The sequence below is a fragment of the Hyperolius riggenbachi genome, chromosome 11 (assembly GCF_040937935.1).
Source record: "Hyperolius riggenbachi isolate aHypRig1 chromosome 11, aHypRig1.pri, whole genome shotgun sequence".
Classification (NCBI taxonomy): domain Eukaryota; kingdom Metazoa; phylum Chordata; class Amphibia; order Anura; family Hyperoliidae; genus Hyperolius; species Hyperolius riggenbachi.
In genome coordinates, this window is record NC_090656.1 from 41,048,601 (window position 1) to 41,075,371 (window position 26,771).

General features: G+C 44.5%; 1 protein-coding gene across 4 annotated transcripts in view; it reads right to left on the minus strand.

Moving 5' to 3' along the window:
• Window positions 1–24,552: 24,552 nt before the first annotated feature.
• Window positions 24,553–26,771, minus strand: part of CEP89 (centrosomal protein 89) — a 363,467-nt gene continuing 361,248 nt past the window's right edge. For all 4 annotated transcript variants that reach the window (XM_068259610.1, XM_068259609.1, XM_068259608.1 and 1 more), the window contains one exon: window positions 24,553–26,626. In XM_068259610.1, coding sequence (XP_068115711.1) covers window positions 26,481–26,626 — 146 coding nt within the window. In that variant the 3' untranslated portion in view covers window positions 24,553–26,480. The remainder of the gene's footprint in view (window positions 26,627–26,771) is intronic.

Here is a 26,771-nt window from a genome sequence, read left to right on the forward strand (position 1 = left end):
TTTCCTTTTAAGCGATACCAGTTGCCTGGTTATCCTGCTGATCCCTCTGCCTCTAATACTTTTAGCCATATACCCTGAACAAGCATGCAGCATATCAGGTGTTTGACATTTTTGTCAGATCTGACAAGATTAGCTGCATGCTTGTTTCTGGTGTGATTCACTCTACTGCAGGCAGATAACTTAGTAGGGCTGCAAGGCAACTAGTGCTTAAAAGGAAATCAATATGGCAGCCTCCATATCACACAAAAAAAAAATCACTTACCTAAGGAGAGGGAAGGCTCTGAGTCCTATAGAGCCTACCCATTCTTCCAGTGTCCTTGTTCCCCCGCAGGCTCCTCCATTATCAGTCCTCGAGCATTTAGTCGTGGACTGCCCTCTTCCGCATTGGGTGGCCTTCGGAAGCATTCGGGCTTCTGAACATGGGCCGCTCAGTAATGTGCGCACTCAAGTGCCCTCTCGCATGTGCGCAGTACAGAGCTGCCGGTCTTCAGAAGCCCGAGTGCTTCCAAAGATTGCCGAAGTCTCCCGTTGCAGGAGATTCAAATGGAGAACCCTGCAGGGGAACGAGGACATTGGGAAGGCTCTACAGCAGGGGTAGGGAACCTATGGCTCGGGAGCCAGATGTGGCTCTTTTGATCGCTACATCTGGCTCACAGACAAATCAGTAGGGGTTGATTCACTAAGCTGCACTGCTCAAGCAGTACAGCTTAGTGTGATAGCGCAAGTAAAATTTTCAAAGTAGGCATGCTACTGCTGTAGTGTGCACTACCTACTTATTCGTACGCCCACCTACCACTGCTTGGAGCATCAACTGTGTACACATCACCATGGCAACTGGGACGTGAGCCGTCTGCTGCTCATGCGCACTGTCCCAGTTTGAAACATATTGTATGGCTCTCATGGAATTACATATTAAAATGTGGCGTTTATGGCTCTCGCAGCCAAAAAGGTTCCTGACCTCTGCTCTATAGCAATTTCCCCCAATCCTGACCTCAAGGCCCAACAACAGTGCATGTTTTGCGGAACTCTATCAGCTCTACAGAGACACTAATTAGCTCACTTGTGCATGTTTGTGGTTTTCTACCCTCCCCATTAGGGTTTCCCCCTCCAGCATCTTTAAGAATGTCCTCAAAACTCTCCTTTTAACTCTGGCCTCCCCCCCCCCCCCCCATTCATGCTCTAAATCCGCAGCTGCACTCAGGTCCTCTAACCTTTCATGTCCCTACCTCTCCCTCTAGATTGTGGACCTTTGGGCAGGGTCCTCCTCCTCATGTCTGCTACCGGTTAACGCACCTCCATTATCGTACACCCATCCTATGGATCTGAGTGAACTCGACTGGCCTAATCTCCATGCTCCTATCCTGTGATTATACATTACCTTGTACTCTGTATACTGTTCTGCATGATCTGGTTTGCATGTATTCCTGTATTGTCTTATTGCTGTATTTCACCACTAAATATTGTACAGCGTGTAATATGTTGGCGCTTTATAAATACAAATAAAAATGAATTTTCAGCAAAGCCAATAATTACTCTTACTGGAAGTTTGTTTTCACAGTAGACTCAGTAATCCCAGTAAAGGTGGGTACACACGTCAGATAAAAGTCTTTGGAAAAATCACAGACCAATTTTACCACCCTTCATGTAGTATGAGAGCCATACTCTACACAGTCTATTCTATGGAGCTGAACTCCCCATCAGAAAAAAATCTCTGCAAGATGCTGCACACAGATGCTGTACACATGCAACAGATCAGTATCTGCAAAAGATCTGTTCCTGCAAAAGATCCACTCCTGCAAAACGCATTCATAGTCTATGATATCTGCAGATCTCATACACACCTTGTTTAACGGACAATTATCTGTAGATCAGATCCACCAGGTTGGATCTTCAGATCGGCAGATAATTGTCTGATCTGCAGATGAATGTCCATTAAACAAGGTGTGTATGAGATCTGCAGATTTCATTGACTATGAATGCATTTTGCAGGAATGGATCTTTTGCAGGGATTGATCTTTTGCAGATACTGATCTGTTGCATGTGTACAGCATCTTTGTGTGCAGCATCATGCAAAAATTTCTGTCTGATTGGGAGTTCAGCTCCATAGAATAGACTGTGTAGAGTATGGCTCTCATACTACATGAAAGGGGGTAAAATTGGTCTGTGATCTTTCATTTTCCAAAGACTTTTATCTAACGTGTGTATGCACCTTAAGGACTCAACCTTCAGCGGATACTTATCCAATGACATTTATTGCATCCAGTTTGCAGCATTACATAGCATACTAGACAGCATTGGTTAAGCACTGAGGGTTGAGTCCTTACTGGGATTACTGAGTCTACTGTGGAAACCAGGAAGTGGTGATGGACCTGTCCTATTAGGACTCCCCAATACCAGCACCTTTTACCCTTGAGGCGGGCAGACTTGTTTTTTGCTGGTGTGGAAGTTGGGTTTTCCACATAGCCTCCACGACAGGTCCACCAGGAGATAGCCCCGTCCATCCCTGGGACAGGAAGGACAGATTAAATAGCCACCTCCTACCCACCTACCTCCAGTGCTTTGACTATCACCATGTAAGAGTAGGAGACTTACCGTTTGAGTTGTGGGTGGGTTGCCCCACCTGTCGCGGAGGCTACGTGGAAAACCAATTACCGGTAAGAGTAATTATTGGCTTCCACTTGCCTCCACAACAGGTCCACCAGGAGATATAGATTACCTCCCTCAGGGCGGGACAACCGTAGACAGTACTTTACGACCAAAACCCAAATCCTGATTACTGGGTAAATTCAAACGATAATGCTTTATAAATGTATCATAAGATCATGTGGCAGCTTTGCAAATCTGAAGTATAGAGGCACAGTTTTTTTCTGCCCAGGAAGATGAGACAGCCTTAGTAGAGTGAGCTTTCACTTTATCAGGAGCTGGCTTCCCTGCAATATCATATGCTTTGTTAATACAAAGCTTCAACCAATTACGAAGCGTACTTTTAGATGCTTTCAATCCTTTTCAGGAACCCTGAAACTGAACAAATAAATTATCTTTTTCCAAGAAGAGGTTTTGTCTAAATAAACTAAAATTATTTTTCTCACATCCAGCGAGCTGAACTTTTCCTCTCTTTCTTTGAGGAATTCGGACAAAAAGGAGGGAACGAAGATTTCCTGCTCTCTGTGGAAATCAGACATGACTTTCGGTGAACAAAAGAAGGTGGTTACTGAAATTTAAATTCTATCCTCCTGGATAGACCTGAATGGCATTTTAATACTAAGGGCCTGTATTTCTCCGATAAGCCTGGCTGTAGTAATTGCCACCAGAAAACAAGTTTTCAGAGTTCAGTCCTTCATGGAAATCTGGTCTAAAGGCTCGAAGGGAGACTGGATAATGGAATTTAAAAACTAAAAACGTAGGTCCCATGGAGCAACAGTAGTTCTTTTCACTACTGACTTTCTTTTTACTCCTTTAATAAATCTTTTAATCAAAAGAATTGGAAGGAAAAGGGACATCAAAGTAAGCACCGAAGGCTGCAAGTAGCACCTTAAAGTGGGTCCGAGATGAACTTTCACTCATTGCATATTTGTGTTCCTTTCCTATTGTTTATAGGGCATTCCTCAAGCCAAAATATTTTGTTTTAATACTCTAGACTAAATAAACCCAGTTTATCTAACTTAGGTTATAGGGATTTAGAGAAAAAAGACGCCTTAGAGGAGATCTAATTAACATGTATAAATACATCAGAGGGCAATATAATAGCTTAGCGGATGAGCTTTTTGTCCCTAGGCCTTCTCAAAGGACTAGAGGAGATGAGCTGCGCATGGAGGAAAAAAGGTTTAGCCATTTATTTAGGAAAGGGTTCTTTACAGTAAGAGTGATTAAGATGTGGAATGCACTGCCACAGGAAGTCGTTATGGCAAACTATACCGGAATTAAAGGGGGCTTAGATGCTTTCCTTGCATTGAAAGACATCCATGGCTACAATTACTAGGTTATGCCTAATGATGTTGATCCAGGGATTATATCTGATTGCCATCTGGAGTCAGGAAGGAATTTTTCCCTTTTGGGGCTAATTGGACCATGCCTTGTGGGGGTCTTTTCGCCTTCCTCTGGATCAACAGGGGTATGTGGGGGACGGGCTGGAGTTGTACTTTGTACTGGTTGAACTCGATGGACGTATGTCTTTTTTCAACCAAAATAACTATGTAACTAAACAATCCTCGCCCACAGCCTTTCAGATAGCCTTGGCATTTTCAGACAGTAGCAAGGGCTCATGGGAGCTCAGTCTGGGCAGGAGGAGGGGGAGGTATTACTAGCCAGAGATTTCAGAGGCAGAAGGGAAGAGGGGGATTAGGCTGAGTGCTAAAGATGCAGATAAGCTTACATATGTGTAATGTTTATAAACATCATGGCTGCTGTCGTATCACAGGAAGAAATAATCATATTCTATTAAAGCTGTTTGCAGCTAGATTTGCCGTGTAAACTATTTAAACTTTAGATAAGCTATATAGACAAGTTACTTGTCAGTTAAATTTTAATCTCGTATCCACTTTAAGTGTGTTCAATTTAAAACCTTTATCTAGGCCTTTCTGAAGGAAATCTAGCATATTGGGAATTGGGAGTATTTTTGTTGGTGTAAAAAACAAAAAAAAAATTCCAGACTCTTAGGGCTGGTGCACACCAGCGCGGTTCTGGAGCGTTTTTTAAAAACTCTTGCAGGGGGAAAACCGCTTGGCTAATGAAAGTGAATGGGATGGTGCTCACCAGAGCGGTTTGTTTTTTCCACAAACGCAAACTTGGAGGCTGCAGCATTTTTTAGATTTCTGAGGTGTTTCTGCCTCAATGTTAAAGTATAGGAAAGTGGAAAACCGCTCTGAAAAATGCTAGATCAGAGCAGTTTTCCAGGCATTTTGGTTACAGAAGCTGTTCAGTAACAGCTTTACTGTAACAAAATATGACATCTGCTACACAAAAACGCTAGGCATGTTTAGAAAACCTCTCTAAACATGCCTAGAATTGCTCTGAAATCTGCTTCAAAAACCTCTAGCGTTTTGTGGATCTGCTATAGGTTTCCTAGCATGAAGCAAAGTTTCAACAACTTTTTCTGACAAACCTTCGTTTAATAGTAAGCTCCGTTCACAAGCCACGCCTTCAGGCTCAGACTGGCCACTGCAAGATGGTATACTTGTCCCTGCTTTAGAAGCCGATCTGAAATTGGCAGGATCATTGGATCTTCTACCACCAGGGAGAGTATCTGGGAAGAAGAGCATTGTCCCTTGCAGCAAACAGGTCGATGGATGGATAGATAGGAGACTGCTGAACTGTAGACTGAAGAGAGCCCGTTACCCTGAATGATCTCACGGGAACGCGAGTAAACTGAATTTTGTAACTATGTTTGCTGGTTTGGCAGATGTATCTGATTGGTATTGTCTGCCATGCTGGAAAAAAAAAGTTTTTTTCAACCTACTTCCCACCTGAATATAGTCAATGTCCTGATAGGGATTTGGAAGGATTATCAGAGGGGTTTAGGATTGAAGAGGAAACTTAGCATTTGCGCCTTTTTTATTTTGTCATTTCTTTCCAGAATCTGTTTTTCTGGTTCCTCCTAAAGGAAAGAAAATTCCTTTTAGGTACTTTTTTCTTACCAGCTGGAAAAATGTTTTTTCAGCTGCTCTAACACCGTTTCTAGAGCAGAACCAAAAAGAAATTTACCTTGAAAACTGGAGAGCACAAAGTTTTTGGTTAGTAAAAGCATCACCATACCAATTTTTTTAACCACAGGAACCGTCGCACAGAAATAATTAACGCCAAACTGCGAGCATTAGCAAGAAAATGTGCTGCCAACATTAACGTTGCCACAGAATGCAAAATATTCTCAATTTGAGAACCACTCTACAAAAGAGATTGCAGCTCTTGCAACCATATAATTAGACCTCTAGCAGTACAGGTGGCTGCTAAATTAGGTGCACATGAGGCTTAGACAGCCTCCCACGATTTCTTAAGAGCTTCCATTTTCCTATCAAATAAATCTGAGGGTTCCTGTGTCCTCAAATGGAAATCGGTGAATGTTTGGATAATTTATGGCTAATAATGGTTAGTCTAGTTTTGGACATTTGGCCCATTTAAACAGTTCCTCTTCATTAAAAGGATACTATCTTTTAAAAGATTTGTTAATTGCCAATTTTTTATCTGGTTCTTTCCATTCAGTTTCCATTAAGTCATGCATGGCTTTATGCACAGGAAACACCAACCCTTTAAAGACTAAATGTTCTGAATACATTTCATTAACGGTAGAAGGTCTCGGAACTTCAGATTGAATGTTTAATGCAGAATAAATTCTAATAACTCATCTGTTCACAGAGCAATTTGAATTTCCCTCTTGAGGAACACCTGGGTGTCATCATCCTAACCAGAGGACCCCCCAGCTGGCTCAACTTCCTCCGAAGATGACCCCAAAACCAGTGGCAACTGATACGTTTTAGGTAAATCAGAATACTCATCAGGATGGGATACCATAGAAGCAGAAGGTAAAGCAGTGGAAACATTAGCAGTAAGTAACTTTTCAGCTAATTGATCCCGAAATTTAGAAAGCATAGTATTAAACAGGTCTCCCCCTTCATGCTTTACTACAGACAAAATGCAAGCATTACACAAAGGTTTTGGATAGGATACAGCAAGCTTTTTATGGCAAATCCCACAAGTCTAATACTGCATACACACTTGAGATAAAAGTCTTTGGAAAATGAAAGATCACAGACCAATTTTACCCCATTCCATGTAGTATGAGAGCCATACTCTACACAGTCTATTCTATGGAGCTGAACTCCCCATCAGATAAAATCTTTGCAAGATGCTGCACACAAAGATGCCCGTACACATTCAACAGATTATTATCTACAAAAGATCTGTTTCTGCAAAAGATCCATTCCTGCAAAATGCATTCATAGTCTATGAGATCTGCAAATCATCATACACACCTTGTTTAACAGGCAATCATCTGCAGATCATCTGCAGATCAGATCCACCAGGATGGATTTTCAGATCTGCAGATCATTGCCAGATATGCAGATGAAGTCTGTTAAACAAGGTGTGTATGAGGATCTGCAGATCTCATAGACTATGAATGCATTTTGCAGGAATGGATCTTTTGCAGGAAGAGATCTTTTGCAGATAATGATCTTTTGAATGTGTACGGGCATCTTTGTGTGCAGCATCTTGCAAAGATTTTATCTGATGGGGAGTTCAGCTCCATAGAATAGACTGTGTAGAGTATAGCTCTCATACTACATGGAATGGGGTAAAATTGGTCTGTGATCTTGCCTTTTCTAAAGACTTTTATCTCAAGTGTGTATGTAGCATTAGACTCAGATCCATCCAAAGATGAAGCAGGCTTTGGGTTCTGCAATAAAACAGAACAAGCATTAGTGGGCTGCCAGCAAACTTGCTATCCCCCAGCCAGTAACAAAGCTCCTTACCTGGCTTGGAGAGGAAGTAAGCTCCATGGTGGCAGAGGGAGCGGCAGATCCTTAGAGCAGCGTCAGCTTGGGGCTGCTATAGCTGCTGCTGCCTCTCATCCTGTGTATTTGTAATAGATGCGTCCCACGTGCAGCCTTGGTCCGCCTCCAGTTGGCGAAGGCTCTGGGTAAGTGCTTTCGCCAGAAGCTGCCGTGGAACGCCCACCCCCTGGATAGCACAGAGTGCGCCTGGCTAAAGGTGGAGGAACTTCCACAACCACACGAAGTGGAACGGAGCTCCGCTGGGAGAAGTCTGCTGCCTGACCGCCAAGACCGTTGCCTGGGACACCCTCGGAGAGGGATGCATCCAGGCGGCCACAGGACAGCCCAGCACTCACCCTCTGGCCTCCTGGCAGACCAAGATACAGCGTCTATCCTTCCCGGGGACAGGAAGACCACTGGAGGTAGGTGGGTTGGAGGTGGCTATTTAATCTGTCTGTACTTCCTGTCCCAGGGATGGGCGGGGCCATCTTCTAGTAGACCTGTCATGAGGGCAAGTGGAAACATATTGGGCTCTATTCATAAAAAACTTGTGGCGTAAATACTCGTAGAGATAAAATACAGCAGCGGTATTTTACACTTCTGGGTGGTCATTCAAAAAAAATCTTGCCAGCTGCGATGCAAGAGCGGAAATCTCCCGCTGAAAGCTGGCGGTAAGCTGTCGGAAGGCATGCGGAAACACTTCAGCCGGCAGAGTCCCTCCGTGCACTGCTCTCTCTGGGAGGTCTGTCCCATTCACTTGTATGTAATCCGCAAAATCAGAGGAAGCGGTATTTCCCGTCCACATACCGCTTCCTCTAATCTTTATGAATGGCCATTTTGTTACTTTTTTCTAGATAAATCTAGAAAAACACTGGAGAAGGCGGAAATTTCTTGCTCTGCTGGGGGATTGTAGATTTTCATGCGGGAACAGCTTTTATGAATGGCCACTTTGCTAAATGGACGGGAAAATCCGCTGTTTTGAGCGGAAAAGTTGCGGTAACCTTTTATGAATAGAGCCCATTGTTGGTGGGCCTTGAGGCCACGGTTGGGGAGCTCTGCTCTATAGGACCCAGAGCCTTTCCTCTCCTTAGGTGAACATCTGTTTTTTTGTTTTTTTAATTAAAATCCGCTGCAGACTCAATTTAAGGGCTCATTCACACTACAAGAGATTTTCTAAGTTCCTTGTGATATGAAAAGCTCCTGCTAATGTTATCCTATGTGTGTGTTCACACTGGAGCGATGTGATTTTGTAAAAAATTTCCCATTGCATTATCAAGAGATTTTAAAATCTCTAGCGCTTAAAAAGCTCTTGTAGTGTGAATCAGCCCTTAGGGCCCTTTTCCACAAGCAGTGGATAGACTGAACTCTCAACTGCTCGCTGCGGCTTGGTAACTGCTCGCTGTTACTTGGTAACTGCTCACTGAACGCACAATTCAGCCGCCTGGGGCAAAGGGCCCTTAAAGGCTCAGGAACCCTTTGCAGGCGTTTTGGATTAATTAGCAGATTAGAGTCTGACACTTTGAGCCTAGAATATTGAACCTTTTCATAATACAGTATTCTGAGATTTAGATATTGGTGTTTTCATATGCTGCAAGCCAACCATCAAAATTATGATTACAAAGGCTTGAAATATCTCGCTTTGCATGTAATGAGTCCATTTCATATATTAGATTCACCTTTTAAGTTAAATTACATAATTTTTCGAGTTTCACCTGTATTTTCTTAACCCATAAGACTGTTCTTTAACCCCCCTGGCAGTATGAAAAATTCCGCCAGGGGGCAGCGCAGCAGTTTTATTTATTTATTTTTTTAAATTATGTAGCGAGCCCAGGGCCCCGCCGATCGCCTCCGGCGATAAGGAAATCTCGTTCAAAGAACGGGATTTCCTGGAGGGCTTCCCCCGTCGCCATGGCGACGGGGCGGGATGACGTCAGCGACGTCATTGGGAGTCCCGAACAACCCCTCGGCGCTGCCTGGCACTGATTGGCCAGGCAGCGCACGGGGTCTGGGGGGGGCGCGCGCCGCATCAGATAGTGGCGATCGGGCGGGGGCCGGCGGCGATCAGAGTGCTGGCGCAGCTAGCAAAGTGCTAGCTGCGTCCAGCAAAAAAAAAAAAAATTATGAAAATCGGCCCAGCAGGGCCTGAGCGGCACCCTCCGGCGGCTTACCCCGTGTCCAGCACGGGGTTACCGCTAAGGAGGTTAATACAACTACCTTATGAGAAAAAAAATCCTTCAACATTGGGGCACCTCCTCCCACCCTGTATTGTACAATCATGTACATAACTTTGAAAAAGGCGAGATCGATCACTCCATCCCTATTTTAAAAGAAAAGCACAATAAACATCCTGCTAGTCAGCGCTGCGTAATATGTTGGCGCTTTATAAATACAATAAATAAATAGTCCAAGAGATTCTGTGTAATCAACGATGCTCAAACATAATTGAAGGGGACAAAGACTTGTGAAACTAGAAAACAAATTGATGTACACCCTAAAAACTGTGAAACCCAATGGTTTAAAGAGTGATTTTAGTATAAAACGTTTTTATGACGCCCAATAACCTTACATTTACATTACATTTTGCTGTTTTACAGGCTATGAGCAAAATGGACACTAGATGGCAGCAAAATATAAATATATATAAATATCTATATCTATATCTATATATATATCTATCTCTCTATATAATTAGAGGAAAAAAATAGAATCATATACTCTTAAAGTTAGGGTAAGATTTGCCATTATGGTGGGTCTCATCTCTGCTACATGTGTTCAAATAAAAATTCTTCAGATATCCAATATGCCACAGCTTGCACTGATGATACCGCTACCCGTTACGTTTTAAACCACTTCACATCCAGATCTTGTTTCCCTCTTATGGACCAAAGCAGTTATGACATTTTAGCTATGTCCCTATTTAAATCAGCAATAATGTTATACCTACTTATGACACCTAAATTATACATATAGTTTTTTTGTATAGTTATATATTTATTGTGCAACAGTCCTGCAAGGTTTTATACAAACGCTGCAAGTAACATATGTAGGAGTTTAAACTATGTAACCCTCACAATGGCTGCCTAGTGTCTAGCTCTAGATGCCACAGTTAATGCATGTACCCTCACTGTAAGTGCTTTTAACTCAACTTTTAATGCTTTTTGTGTTTCAAATAGATAGCACCTGACTGTTTATATATTTGCGGTGGTGGCCACTCTTAGAGCTGGTGCACACTACAGCAGTTCTGGAGCATTTTTTTAAAACGCTTGCAAGGGGAAAACCGCTTGGCTAATGAAAGGAAATGGGCTGGTGCACACCAGAGCAGGTCGTTTTTTCCACAAACGCAAACTCGGGGGCTGCAGCATTTTTTAGATTTCTGAGCTCAGTGTTAAAGTATAGGAAAGTGGAAAACCGCTCTGAAATACGCTAGATCAGTTTTCCAGGCATTTTTGTTACAGAAGCCGTTTAGTAACAGCTTTACTGTAACAATATTTGAAATGTGCTACACAAACGCTCAAAAAATGGCTCTGAAATCTGCACCAAAAACCTCTAGCATTTTGCAGATCTACTAGAGGTTTTTGGTGAGCACTGGGCCTTATTTGTGTTGAGCACTGGTTGGTTGCAGATGTCTGACCAGAGTGTGGGAAATACAGAGCTAGTGCAAGCCCTGAGTAATACTTGTGTGTTGGTTTTCTTCCAATGTGGATTAGAATGCACTGAATTACCACCTAATGCGTTTCCTCAGAAGAGGTTAATGATCTAAGGGTATCTGATTGGGGTCCTTATGTTCAGGGGCCACCGATTTTCTTTCTCCCTTACTTCTTCCTCTGTCTAACTCTTAGATCTGTGTGTGGTTGCCACCCATAAAAAATGGTAGGAAAGCTTTACCCTTTGGGTATACAATATCTCTTAACCTCCCTGGCGTTCTATTAAGATCGCCAGGGTGGCTGCGGGAGGTTTTTTTTTTTTAATTAACCACTTCTCTACCACAGGGTTTTTCACCTAAAAACAACAGCAATTTTCACATTTAAGGGAGGCAAGGGTTAATGGGCTTAATGGGGGTATAATTTATTGTAAAAAAAACCTCACTGATGCTGATCAGTCACTAATGCTGTGCTAGTTATCTGAGATCCTCTCACGAGTGATCTCAGTAACTGTAACAGCATAGAGACTGATGCAATGTTTACACACATTCTGCATGAATGAGCACCGTCATTGGCTTTGTGAACACATGTTCACACCAGCCAATCACGGACCAGCGGGTGCCCGACACGTATGCACATCCGCGTGCACGCGGGCGCGAATGCGATCGCGAACCGCAGCAAAATAAACAGGAGTTGCCTATCTACGTCCCTGTGACTCAGGTGAAGTTTAAAGGGGCGTAGATAAGCGTGGCAGAGGTTAAGTGGTTAAAAAAAAAAAAACTATTACATGCAGCCAACTGAAAGTTGGCCCGCGGGTTACTAGCACCCAGATCGCCGCACGAATAGTGTATAATAGGCTTTGTAATGTATACAAAGCCTATTATACTGGCTGCCTCCTGCCCTGGTGGTCCCAGTGTCCGAGGGACCACCAGGGCAGGCTGAAGCCACCCTAGTCTGCACCAAACACACTGATCCTGCCCCCCCTTCCCTCTGATCGCCCACAGCACCCCTCAGACCCCCCCCTGCCCACCCCCCAGACCCCTGTTTGCACCCAATCACCCCCCTAATCACCCATCACTCCCTGTCACTATCTAAAAATGCTATTTTTTTTTAACCCTAAACTGCCCCCTGCTCCCTCCTGATCACCCCCCACCCCTCAGATTCTCCCCAGACCCCCCCCCCCCCCAGTGTACTGTATGCATCTACCCCCCCTGATCACCTGCCGATCACCTATCACCCACCCATCAATCACCTCAGCACTGCCACCCGTCAATCAGCCCCTAACCTGCCCCTTGCGGGCAATCTGATCACCCACCCACACCAATAGATCGCCCGCAGATCCGACATCAGATCACCTCCCAAGTGCAGTGTTTACATCTGTTCTCTCCTCTAAACACCCACTAATTACCCATCAATTACCCCCTATCACCACCTGTCACTGTTACCCATCAGATCAGACCCTAATCTGCCCCTTGCGGGCACCCAACCACCCGCCTACACGCTCAGATTGCCCTCAGACCCCCCCTTATCAATTCGCCAGTGCAATATTTACATCTGTTCTTCCCTGTAATAACCCACTGATCACCTGTCAATCACCCATCAATCACCCCCTGTCACTGCCACCCATCAATCAGCCCCTAACCTGCCCCTTGCGGGCAATCTGATCACCCACCCACACCAATAGATCGCCCGCAGATACGATGTCAGATCACCTCCCAAGTGCAGTGTTTACATCTGTTCTCTACCCTAAACACCCACTAATTACCCATCAATCACCCCCTGTCACTGATACCCATCAGATTAGACCCTAATCTGCCCCTAGGGCACCCAATCACCCGCCCACACCCTCAGAACGCCCTTAGACCCCAGCCCTGATCACCTCGCCAGGGCATTGCTTGCATCTATTTCCCCCCTCTAATCACACCTTGAGACACCCATCAATCACCTCCTGTCACCACCTGTCTCCCCCTAGCACACCTACCCATCAGATCAGGCCCCAATTTGCCCCGTGTGGGCTCTTGATCACTCGGCCAAACCCTCAGACCCCCTTCCGATCACCTCCCCAGTGCATTGATTTTATCTATTTTCCCCTCTTACCACCCCGAGACACCCATCAATCACCTCCCGTCACCCCCCTAGCACTCCTATCCATCAGATCAGGCCCAATACAACCTGTCATCTAAGAGGCCACCCTGCTTATGACCGGTTGCACAAAATTTGCCCCCTCATAGACCACCTGTCATCAAAATTTGCAGATGCTTATACCCCTGAACAGTCATTTTGAGAAATTGTTTCCCAACTACTCACGGTTTTGGGCCCGTAAAATGCCAGGGCAGTATAGGAACCCCACAAGAGACCCCATTTTAGAAAAAAGACACCCCAAGGTATTCTGTTAGGTGTATGACAAGTTCATAGAAGATTTTATTTTTTGTCAACAGTTAGCGGAAATTGATTTTTATTGTTTTTTTTCACAAAGTGTCATTTTTCACTAACTTGTGACAAAAAATAAATTCTATGAACTCACCATACACCTAACGGATTACCTTGGGGTGTCTTCTTTCTAAAATGGGGTCACTTGTGGGGCTCCTATACTGCCCTGGCATTTTAGGGGCCCTAAACCGTGAGGAGTAGTCTAGAAAACGAATGCCTAAAAATGACCTGTGAATAGGACATTGGGCCCCTTAGCGCACCTAGGCTGCAAAAAAGTGTCACACATGTGGTATCGCCGTACTCAGAAGAAGTAGTATAATGTGTTTTGGGGTGTATTTTTACACATACCCATGCTGAGTGGGAGAAATATCTCTGTAAATAGACAACTGTGTGTAAAAAAAAAAAAAAAAAAAAAAAAAAAAAAAAATTGTCATTTACGGAGATATTTCTCCCACCCAGCATGGGTATGTGTAAAAATACACCCCAAAACACATTATACTACTTCTTCTGAGTACGGCAATACCACATGTGTGGCACTTTTTTGCAGCCTAACTGCGCTAAAGGGCCCAAAGTCCAATGAGCATCTTCAGGCTTTACAGGGGTGCTTACAATTAGGCACCCCCCACATTGCCAGGACAGTGAACACACCCCACAAATGACCCCATTTTGGAAAGTAGACACTTCAAGGTATTCAGAGAGGAGCATAGTGAGTCCGTGGCAGATTATTTTTTTTTTGTCGCAAGTTAGAAGAAATGGAAACTTTTTTTTTTTTTTGTCACAAAGTGTCATTTTCCGCTAACTTGTGACAAAAAAAATCAAATCTTCTATGAACTCACTATGCCTCTCACTAAATACTTTGGGATGTGTTCTTTCCAAAATGGGGTCATTTGGGGGGTATTTATACTATCCTGGAATTTTAGCACCTCATGAAACATGACAGGGTCAGAATAGTCAGAGATGCTTGAAAATAGGAAAATTCACTTTTGGCACCATAGTTTGTAAACGCTATAACTTTTACCCAATCCAATAAATATACACTGAATGTTTTTTTTTTTTTATCAAAGACATGTAGCAGAATAACTTTCGCGCTCAAATGTATAGGAAATTTTACTTTATTTGAAAAATGTCAGCACAGAAAGTTAAACATTTTTTAGACAAAATTCATGTCTTTTTTGATGAATATAATGAAAACTAAAACTCGCAGCAGCAATCAAATAGCACTAAAAGAAAGCTGTATTAGTGACAAGAAAAGGAGGTAAAATTCATTTAGGTGGTAGGTTGTATGACCGAGCAATAAACCGTGAAAGCTGCAGTGGTCTAAATGGAGAAAAAGGCTCTGGTCCTTAAGGGGCGAAAAGACTGTGGTCCTCAAGTGGTTAAGATCATTTAAAACTATTGGTTATGTGCAACTAGATACTTCTGGAACCTCTCCATTGGTGCACCTACAGAGAGGTTCCATAAGTACATAGTTGCGCATAACCAGAGTTTTAAACATACATTTTTTTTCCTATATGCAATAAATCATTCCTACACTCTCAATGGTATAATTTTTTTAAAGATTTAAGACTTAACACACCAAGAGAGGGTAAATATCCTCAGAATTATGAGTGAAGCCCATAAGGTATTAGAGGTCACTGCATCCAAATGAGCTAAAGAGTTAAGGAAAAAAAAAATAACTAGCTAGTCTGAGGGCTCATTTCCACTATCGCGAATTCGCATGCGTTTTTCGCATGCAAATTCGCATAGCAATACAAGTGAATGGGACTGTTCCCACTTGTCAGGATTCCTGTGCGTTTTTCTGTGCAGAAAAAATTCGGATGGCAGAGCCATCAGAATTCGCATACCGCTATGCGAATCACATACAATGCATTTAATAGGAAATTCGCATGCGGTTTGGGTATGCGAATTTTCATGCGAATTTTCATGCGAATTCGCATAGAAACAATGGAAAAAGCACACCAGCACTGCCATGGTTAAATTTGCATAAATCGTCATCCCTGCGAATTCGCATGCGACTTCGCATGAAAATTTGCATACACCCGCATGCGAAATTCGCATCCGCATGCGAATTTTTACCGTGGCGATTCGCACCGCACAAGTGGAAATGCAGCCTGAACAACCCTCATCTTTATCCGCCACGTCTTTCTAAGACCTTCTTGGCCAATCTTCCTGGTTCCTCAAGATCAGCAATGCTTAAGCCTGGTACACCCTTTCAATTAGGATTGATCAATCACTGATGAGCTTTACCATCTCCATGTAGTATGAGGGTCAACAAATATTGAATAATTTAGATAAATCATAATACAAGGTGGTAAAATTGGTCAATTAAAAAAAGTGTTTACAGTACCAGGCTTTAACGCTGAGGCCTTATTTTAACTAATAAAGCCAATGAACAACTCCAACATACTATATTAAGGATTTATCCTAAAAAAGTAACACCAGACTCCTCCCTTGCTAAGACCAAGTTGTCTGGATTTAGTCAAACAACCTTTAAAGGGATCTTAACAGCTCATGGCTTCAAATAGCTGAAAGGGCTGCCATTTTTGAGATGTTCACCCCCTGCTACCTTACCACTTCCATTATCAAGGCTAGGTGTGAAATTCTTCAAGTGTGACTAATGTTTTCTGTTTGTAGTACAGTGGGGTAGACTCAGGGTTTGCAAGTCCTTGCATGGACCGGATGGAAGAGATAGAAGGAAACTTCATATTTTAACCCCTAAATGTAAAAAGATGAGGAAAAATGAAAGGTTTTTATTTTAATGATAAACCACATTTTTAAATTTGCTATAGAGCTGCCCTGGGAGTTAAAAACTATGCTCGGTTCACTTTAAGACTACTGATAAATAGGAATCCCGCTACGGCCAATCCCTTGGGCATAGTCTAAGCCCAATTAGGCAAATGTTTTTCTAGCCCTACAAACCCTAACAAACAATTTACATAGCATTTTGCAACCAGTGGCACCTCCTCCCCTCTTTCACCCCAAGAATAAGGGACCTAATGGAATAAGAAATGACTGAGTGAAGCGCAAAACAGCATTTAAAAATGTGAAAGTCAATAAAGCAGCTGGCAAAAGATGGGTTTTTAGGCACCTACTATAAGAAATACAATGAGATCCTTAGCCCTTATGACGAAGGCCTTCAAATACATTCTGCATGGAATCATTGATTGTTAGAATTAGCATGATCCCCAAACCCAATAGATACCTAGTTGTCTTAATTTTGCCAAATTTACATTAAAAATAAATAATGAGCTAGGCTCAAACATGGAATTGAAAATATAATTGCTTAAAGGAAACCTGAGGTGAATGGTGGCGATAAAGCATTATCTGGGTTGGAATCTTCTGTGCATGCACAGGAACTTGCAAGTTTCTTGGCACCAGGAGCATTCTGCATCAAGAGGCACTGGTGCATTCCCAAGCATGCAGACCCTTACAGAGGGGACAGCTGGAGAGTGAAGAACATCGGAGCTCCAGCAAGGGACACAGACACTTCTACGGGCTGGAAGAAGCCCCAGGTAAGTAATTATTTATCACCATTTCATGTACCCTTTAAGACCAGGTGGGATCTATTCCACTCTGCCAGGTTAGTGACAACATATGAAGACTGGTACACCTATTCAAGGCAGTAAAAGATAAGCACATACCAGCCTTGTTACTGTAAAGAAAGATTCAATACAGTCATTAGGCAATATTTTTTCAAAGTTTTCCAATTTTGGGTACCGTATATACTAGCATAGAAGCCGAATTTTTCAGTACAAAAAATGTACTGAAAAGTCTACCCCTCGGCTTCTATGCGAGTCATCTGGCTGTGCCCCCGCTATGTCTGTCCTTCCCATGACGCGTTAGTGCAGCAGTAAACAGACTGATGTTCCCCAGCGCTCCCAGAGCGTGCAGCATTACGGAGCAGGCATCCTTTTGATGTAACTTTCACTCCACTCCCTCCTCACACGCTGAAGCCGGGCAATGTACAGTTGCTTCTTGTATTCTCAATGCTGCATCCTCCGTGGCAAGACTGTGCTGTTATGTGCCAATAGATGTGTTTATGTGACAGGCGGCCACACGCTGTTATATTATGCCCGGATCTGTATATTGCTGTGGCTGTAGCTCACTATCATGAAGCTCTGATAGTGAGCTGGAGCCATGGCAGTATACAGATCCGGGCATAATATAACAGCGTGTGGCTGCCTGTCACATAAACACATCTATTGGCACATAACAGCACAGTCTTGCCACGGAGGATGCAGCATTGAGAATACAAGAAGCAACTGTACATTGCCCGGCTTCAGCGTGTGAGGAGGGAGAAGAGTAAAGTGAGTCAAAGTTACAAGTAAATTCCGGGCTTCAAGAAACTACATCTCCCTGCATGCTTTGCTGTTTTCCGCACATGCCCAGTAGATGGCAGCAGTCAGGAAGACAGCTCGTGAGTGCACATGGAGATGAGACATGCAGAGGAGAATGGAATGAAGTTATGTATGGCAGATGTGGGCTGTGTGTCTCAAGGATCAGGTGCATTCTGTGCCTGCAGCTTTGCAGATCAGTGAGAAGCACTTAGTGCCCTGGTGAGTCCAGCTTCACCTCACTGATTTGTCCTGTGTTTGTCTGGTGATAGTTCTAATCTGCCATCATGGGGAAATACACTCCTATTAGCAGCATTTAAGAGTCCAGACTCCAGGGTGTAGAAGATTTTTCTTGGGCAATGTCCCTGGTTGTCAGCAGGATGTGTGTCTAGAAGAGGCTGGGTGCTAAGCAGATGTGAGGGGTAATTAGCAGAGACATGGATGCACATCTGGCTATGGGGCGGTCGGCTGCTTCATACTGGGGGCTTGTTTGGCTTTGGAAAGAGGGGATGTCTCATAATGGGAACACATTTGGTTATTTATCCCGAAGCTATAATGGGGTGGGGGCTTATATGCGAGTCAATCACTTTTTCCTGGTTTATGGGGGAAAAGTGGGTACCTCGGCTTATATGCGAGTTGGCTTATATGCGAGTATATACGGTATTTGGAATTCATTTTCTAATATGGGTCCAGACAATGTATCATAACCCTTATTAAATATGGGATTTGTAGTTTAAAAAACAAAGTCTTTTGGAGACCAGAATAAATCATTTAACAAGATGTGGTTGTTTAATTGGGCATTATTGATCTTCCATGAATATTCAAAAATAAATCAATAAGGTACAATTCTTAATTACATTAAAAACTATAGTTGCAAAATATATAAACAAATTGAATATAATTGCTGAGTAATCTGTAGGTATATTAAGGAAAGGCCTATTGTTCTGGTTTGTGTGTTTGCATGGGTGTGGATGTGTGAAAGGCTGAAGGAAGCAAGAATGACTCCTGACTCCCGCCTAAAACTCTTTACATACAAAATGGGAGGGTCCATAATGCATTACGATCCTATTTCTGGATGGTCTAGTCAAATAATGTTGTAGTCTATTGGTCGACTACTAAACCTATCAGAATCCGTTTTATTTCGCCAAGTACAGCAGAGCTGTAATCGGAATTATTTGTGGTACACATGGCATAGACAGAGTAAAGACAGACAGAGTATAACCAGACGCACAAAAACACATACAAAAATAGAATGCAGTAGTCAGTTCGTAGCGGCCATTTCACTGCTGTGCAGTACAGTCCGGTGAGAATAAGAAGGTGCTGGTGAAAGGCCAGGCCATTTACGGATAAAGAACCAGGGCAGGCAGCGGCGGGAACCGGGTGACCAGCCCAGTAGTTAGAAATGCAGGCCGGGCCGGGGAAGGTTGGAGTTCAGTAGCCGAACAGCTTGGGGGAAGCTTGGTATAGTCCTGTAGCGGCGGCCCAATGGGAGGAGCCTGAAGTAATGGCTGCCTGGGTGAGAGGGGTCGCGGGAGATCATGGTTGCCCTCTTCCTCATCCTAGAGGAGTGGAGGAGATCAAGAGGTGGAAGAGGAGAACCGATCTTCTCTGCGTCAGTTATGACTCTCTGCAGCTTGTGTTTGTCGCTTGCCGCAGCGCCCGCATACCAGACAATTACAGAGGAGCAGAGGATAGATTCTATGGTGGCGGTATAGAAGCTGGTCAGCAGCTTCTTGGGCATACCAAATCTCTTCAGTTGGCGCAGAAAGAACAGCCGCTGCTGGGATTTCTTCTGAATTTTGGTGGGGTTTAGCCCCCATTTCAGGTTGTTAGTGAGAATCGTGCCGAGGAACTGAACCGATGACACCCTAGAGACTTCAGTCCCTCCAATGAGGACAGGTGGGAGGGGTGGAGGGTTTCTCCTGAAGTCTACTAGTTCAACAGTCTTTGCTGTGTTGAGGACTAGGTTGTTGTCACTGCACCAGTTGCATATCCTCTCGACTTCGCTGCGGTATTCGTGCTCCCCGTTGCTACCAATAAGGCCGATGATGGTGGTGTCGTCTGCAAATTTGATGACCTTCACAGAGTCGGCGGATGAGATGCAGTTGTTGGTATAGAGGGAGAACAGTAGAGGTGATAGAACACAGCCTTGTGGAGCCCCTGTATTAGTGGTCCGGACGCTGGAGTAGTAGTTGCCAAGCTTCACCTGCTGCGTTCTGTTAGTCAAGAAGTCTTTGATCCATGCTCGGAGAGTAGGATCAATTCAGAGCTGCGTCAGATTGGTGATCAGGATGTCAGGGCAGATCGCGTTGAACGCTGAGCTAAAGTCTAGAACAGACTCCTAGCATAGGAGGCGGGGCTGTCCAGGTGCTCAGTGATGTGGGCCATGCTGACATTGATGGCATCCTCCACGGATCGGTTTGCCCTATATGCAAATTGGAGCGGGTCTAAAAGGGCGTCCGTGGACCTCTTCAGGTGGGCAAGGACCAGCCGCTCGAGGAGCTTCATGATATTAGAGGTTAGGGCCACCGGACGGAAGTTATTTTGCTCAGTATTGCCTGTTTTTTTTTGGGACTGGTACAATTGTAGACCTCTTAAAACCGGAGGGGACTGTACCCCCCGATAAAGACTTCTTAAATAAGGAGGTGAGCACAGGGGCTAGCTGGTCAGCACAGGTTCACAAGCAGATAGATGACACTCCGTCTGGGCCGGAAGATTTCCTGGGGTTCAGCTTGCGGAGGTGCTGGAGTACCTCTGATTCCCGAACGGTACCAGGCACCAGGGAGACGAGTTCGCCCATGGGGGGAGGGGGCAAAACTGCGTGGCTCACGGGCTGGATGGGATGTTGCTCGAACCTGCAGTAGAACTCTTTGAGCTCCTCCGCCAGTCGAGGACTAGGGGTCACCGTCAGGGGTGCCGATTTGAAGTTCGTGGCTGCTCTCAGGCCCTTCCATACCTCTCGTGTGTTGGTTGACTGGAGGCAGAGCCCCAGCTTTTCGGCATAGGCCCTTTTTGCCAAACGCAGTTCTCTTTTCAGGGCGTGCCTGGCCTCTCTGAATTCCTCTGGGGAGCCGGACTTGTGCGCTCTCTCTTTGCGTTTCCGAAGCCGGCGAAGTCTGTCGTTGAACCAGGGCTTGTTGTTGGGATAGACTCTAAAGGACTTAGATGGAATACACGCTTCTTCGCAGAAGCTAATGTAGGAGGTGACATTCTCGGCCCATTCATCAAGGGTGGGTACCTCCAGAGTCGACCAGTCGGTGGTTTCAAAGCAAGCTTGGAGCTCCAGTTTGGCATCTGCTGTCCATTTTTTTGAGGTTTTGACGATGGGCTTTGAGGTCTCCAGGAGCCTCCTGTAGGTGGGGATCAGGTGTATTGTGTTGTGGTCAGAGTTCCCAAGGGGGGCTCCTTGGATGGCCTTGTAAGCACACTTGTGGACCGTGTAGCAGTGGTCTAGGATGTTACAGTTCCTGGTAGGACAGGTGATGTGCTGCTTGTAGCGGGGCAACACGTGCCGAAGGTTCGCCTTGTTGAAGTCGCCCAAGATGATGAACAGGGCCTCCGGGAGGGCTGTTTCCCAGCGCGAGATACAGTCGCTGATTTCTTGCAGGGCAGTCCTGGAGCATGCGTCAGGAGGAATGCAGACCCCAACGAGGACAAGGGAAGAGAACTCCCTCGGGGAGTACCGAGGCCTGCAGTTTATGGCAAGGATCTCAACATCTGGGGTGCAGGCCTTGTGGAGAGTGATGGTGTTGGAGCACCAGGAGGTGTTTATGTAAAAGCAGATACCACCCCCTCTCGTTTTCCCAGAGAGGGCTGCGTCACGGTCTGCTCTTAGGAGGCTGTGGCCTGGTACATGCAGAGAGTCGTCGGGGATGCTGTCGCACAGCCAGGTTTCGGTGAAACAGAGAACAGGGGTATACTTGATGATCTGGGGTTTTGCTGCCGAGTAGGAGGAGCAGCTCGTCCAGTTTGTTGGGGAGTGAGCAGACGTTTGCTAGTAGGATGGCAGGGACAGGGGAGCATAGGCCCTTCCTTTTGAGTCGGACCTGGGCCCCCGCCCTCCTACCTCTGTGGCGGCGTTTGTTTGGGGCTCGCTTGGTGGAGAGATATTTGATGTGATCAGTGACAGTGTTCCACAGGGAAGGATCCGGTGAATGATTGGGACTGACCGTGGGTTCCCCTCTAAGTAGGGCCCCCCTAGAAAGGGTGGCAGACCGCACTCCGGCCATGGCACCTACCACGGTAGGTGCAGTGTGCAGCACAGTGTGCACCTACAGTGACTCAGATGAGGTGCAGGTGGTGTGGAGCAGGCGTACAACCCGGACAGACACAGATAAATGGCGAGGGTCGGGCAGCCCGTCACGGAATGGGGCACAACTAGATGGGCTGGAGCAGGCGGCGTAGCACAGTGTGGCACATTGGATGGTGCGGTGGGTGCAGCACAAAAAGTGGACCGAACAGGTGAAGTGGGGCAGGCAGCACAACAGACGGTGGTCCAAGTGTGTGGTGCAAAGCAGGCAGCCCAGACGGACACATGCCCAATAGATGATGTGGGGCAGGCAGCAAAGCACAGACCAGGGCACAGTTAGATGATATGGAGCAGGCAGCACAGCACAGCCATGCAAAGGCACGGAGAAGAAGGTGGGAGCAGGCTAGATGGTATGAAGCGACAGCACAGCACAGTCTGTGACACAGATAGCTGGATGGAATGGAGCTGGCAGCGCAGCACAGTCAGTGTCAATGGCAGATAGATGGCATGGAGCAGGCAGGTAGATGGCATGGGGCACAGTACAGGCAGAGGCACAGAGATGGTATGGAGCAGGCACAGCACAGAAGATGGTATGGAGCAGGCACAGCAACTAGCTGCTTCAGTTAACTGTTCATTTATCCCAAAGTGAGCACATGTTCCATTCTGGCTGAAACTAGTATTCTAACAGCCTCATTGTACTATTATGGCCTGAGGAATTTATTCCCTGCCCCCAATGATGGGAATCACATGCTCTAATTACCTTATGGGGGAAGGCTGGCATATACATTCCAAGTGAGAGGGTAATTTACAAACATCATGGACAAAGTCTTATGTTAAAATCTCCACTAAAGCCTAATTACCCTGACCTAAATAATTAAAGATTTATTTTCAATCGGGCTTATCAATATCACATATATAATTGATCTATAGCTTTGATATCTCAATCTCGTCACATCCAATATAGATAATTCTCCTTCTCACCACAGCAGGGCCCTAGCTATGTAGAGAGCTCAAATCATCAAATATTTAGATCACTCGAAGATTAAAATATCAAAACATTCAACATATTTCAACCCTCATGCTACGTACATTTTGAGGAGGTTTGTTCCCCACTTTTAATAGAGGCACCAGATAGGGCTACCCTCTTTCACCCGTTACTTGGAACCCTTCCCCTGCTGATTCAGTCAGACACAAGGACAAAGTTGGAAAACTCAACAGGGTCCACCTGGAAGGTGTGATGTTAACTTCTCCAATCCAGAGAGGTTGCTTCCAAATTTTGTTCCAGCTTGACACTGGGAATCTCAAAATCACTAGTGTTTTGCAAAGCAATTTTCCTGTGATTTTCACTGTACAGGAAAGATATTGGAGTGATTGTGTTTTGTGATTTTTTTAACATTTAAATGCAATTGCTCCAAAATCACTACAAAAATGCTGCATGCACCATGTTTGAAATTTCAGCAAATCACTGGGGATCGTTACAGTGTGAACACTACCATTTATTTGCATTGCCATGGAGCTTTTTCAAGTGCTAGTGATTTACAGACAAGCTGAAATCATTAGTAATGAGCTCCAGTGTGAATGAGGCCTAAGCATTTTGGAGAGCTTTCTGGCCTGCAGGTCAATTCTTCTAAATGCAAAGCAATGAATATTAAAATTAAGTTAATATACAACTCTGTAATTGAAGCATACAACGGTCACTGGGCAATTTAACACCCCCCTTCCTTATTTAATCACTAATTTACCATGTATAAAGCTAATTATCCGTCAATAGTTCAAGCTATGGGAGGTCTCCTGAAGAGTTGGGAAAAGTACTTTATCTTCCAGCAATGTAAAATAGCCTTAATGAAAAATTACCCTTTTGCAAAAAGTGTTGCCTTCCGGGTTCTTCCTTTTGCTGTCCCCAAAGGACTTCCTCTCAATGCAACACAGGATACTAAACTTCGTATGACATGCAAAGAAGCCTAGAGTTGATAAGGCGGTAATATATAAGCCTAGGCTGGAAGGTGGCCTAGCCATACCAAACTTTTTGAACCATTTTAAAACAGCACAGAAAGCATGGTCAGTCGACCTGTCTAAACCACTTTGCAATTGAGGATAACATTTTCTTTCAGCTCTACCCAATTAGAGATTTTCTATGGATGCTCCCTGCCTCTTTTTTTTTTTTTTTTTTTTTTTATAAAAAATAGGTCATAGACCCAATCATTGTACACTCACCAACGGTGTGGGACTCCTACAAATATTCAGGAAATTTAGTGTGGCCTAAAAGCCCCCTTGCATAGCGCAAGTTTCAATCTCCCCATTCATTCATTGATGAGCAAATACAACTTTGAAAGACAATAGGTAATGGAGCAATGTCTACAGAACCCAAACCCTGAAAATTTCTCGTTTTCTGTAACAGGAATGCAGTCAAACAGTTTTATAGTCAAACAGTTTATTTTTTTATGTTAAAATGTAGTAAACATTGTAACTAGACTGCTATATGCTGGGCTGGCCTTGACTTATTAAGGTGGCCATACATTGTTCGCACTGCTACCAGATCAACCATTACATAAATCCATTTCTGATCGAATCTGATCAGAGAGGTATCCCATTTTCTGCCCAGCACAAAATCTATTGGCAATCGTCCTGCTGCCTCACCCCGAGTGTATCTGTATCCCCATCCTCCAACACCCAATGTTAAAGGCTCACCCCTCACATGCAGGTGCAAATCTTGGCTACCGCCAGTGTGCAACTTCCTGCAAGAGCCTGTACCATGTGTCAATGGCACGTGCAGGGACATCACTACAAGCGCCAGTGTTACGTGGTACAGGTGCTTGCTTTGGCGCTGGACACCAGAGGAGGCCAGGATTAGCAGCGGCGTGTAACAGGAGCTTGCAACCAAGATTTTCCATCATTCCCAAATGATTTGGGACAGAAATCAAAAGATCAATTGGGTGGCCATGTTGCAGTACTGATTCACTTCAATCTGTTAAATGTATCCAATCAAAGGGTCTATAAACCCACAAAACTGAAAATGTACCCTTAATCTGACAATCAAGATCCCATACTCTCCAATCAAGTTTCGGCGGTATGCCTGGTGATATTCAAGGCATCGAGCACTTGACTCAAATTAGTACAATATTGTTGATGCGATTTTATGCAAAGGCGTCCAGTATGTATGGACCCACAATGTGGATTTTATTTGTTTTTTTAGTATTTTTAAAGGTTTTAAATAAATTGTACCCCATGTGTTACAAACTAAGCCTGAATCAAGTACTTATGTTTTATGGCGACGGTCACTTGACCCCATTTTGAGCACTGGGAGTCTGCAGGCTGCAGAGTGTGGGATCTGCATTGACAGTGCAGAGAAATTTAGCTTTGAGCTTATATTATATCTATATGATTGCCTATTGTGGGTTGGAATCCTTTGGCAGCTGACTATTGTTTCCATCAGCGCTCGTTTCCCTGAGAAAGATTAGTGATCCTGGTTGTTGTGCACCTCTTGATATGAAAAAAAAAAAAAAAAAAAAAAAAAAAATGGAGAGGTCGCTGTCCCTAATTAATAAGAACGGGTGCGAGAATCCAGCTCCTTAAAAAAAAAAAAAAAAAACACAAACGAACAAGATCTACTTACCTGGGGTTTCCTCCAGCCCCTAGCAGCCGATCTGCCCCTCGCAGCTCCAGTGTCCTGGGATTGCCTCCATTGGAGATGCCAGCTTCGCCAGGTCAGGATCTTCAGCACCTGCGCAAGTGAACCACTGGTGCTCACGTGGCCTGGAGTGTTCTGTGCAGGCCACATGAGCAGGCAATCCTGACCTGGCTGGGGCCAGCATCTCCAGCTGAGGCGATCCCAAGACACTGGAGCTGCGGTAACGGAACAATGCTGCCAGGGGATGGAGGAAGCCCCAGGTAAGTTTTTTTTTCCTTTATTTCCTCGGATGTGTCCTTATTACAGATCACAAACACTGTTGATAACACTGTGGCCGCTATTAACATGACCATGAAGGACCCTATAATAAATGGTCAGTAACCAGAAGTACAATCATCATGTATATCCAGCCCCGGTTTGAGCGGCAACGATTAAGATTAACAAGCATTCTTGCTTTGTACCAGAGCAAACAATTACATATTGAAATATAGTGATTGCATAGAACTGCAGCGATTGTCCATGTAGGTTTTGCCAGGAAGTTCTGCTTCTGCTCAGAGATGCTCTTAATTCTGACCTGCATCCAAATTGTATACAGCTTGGAAATGAGCCAATAAAATCCACTTCCTCGTGACTGACAGGCCCAGCTCCAAGCTTATTACAATTTGCAGTATATTTGCATGCAAGTCAAAGTTACCATCATGTTACTGAGCATCTCTAGCCCTCGTACTGAAGCAAGGACTGCACAGGATGTGGATGCAGCTTCTCTGATCCCTTCAGTGATGTGAGCTCTACCAACACTAAACAGCTCAGGATTTCAGCATTTTTACGCTGCATGAGCTCACATGCTGCTTTCATGGTACCTGCAAAGAATAAAAACATTTTAATCATACATTTACAATCTTGGAACAGCAAACAATGTTAGGCAGCAGAAGCGCTACTTTTATATGCATGATGGCTCTGTTCCCATTATACTGTTTGAGGGTTCTTTCAAAAAGGACATATGGA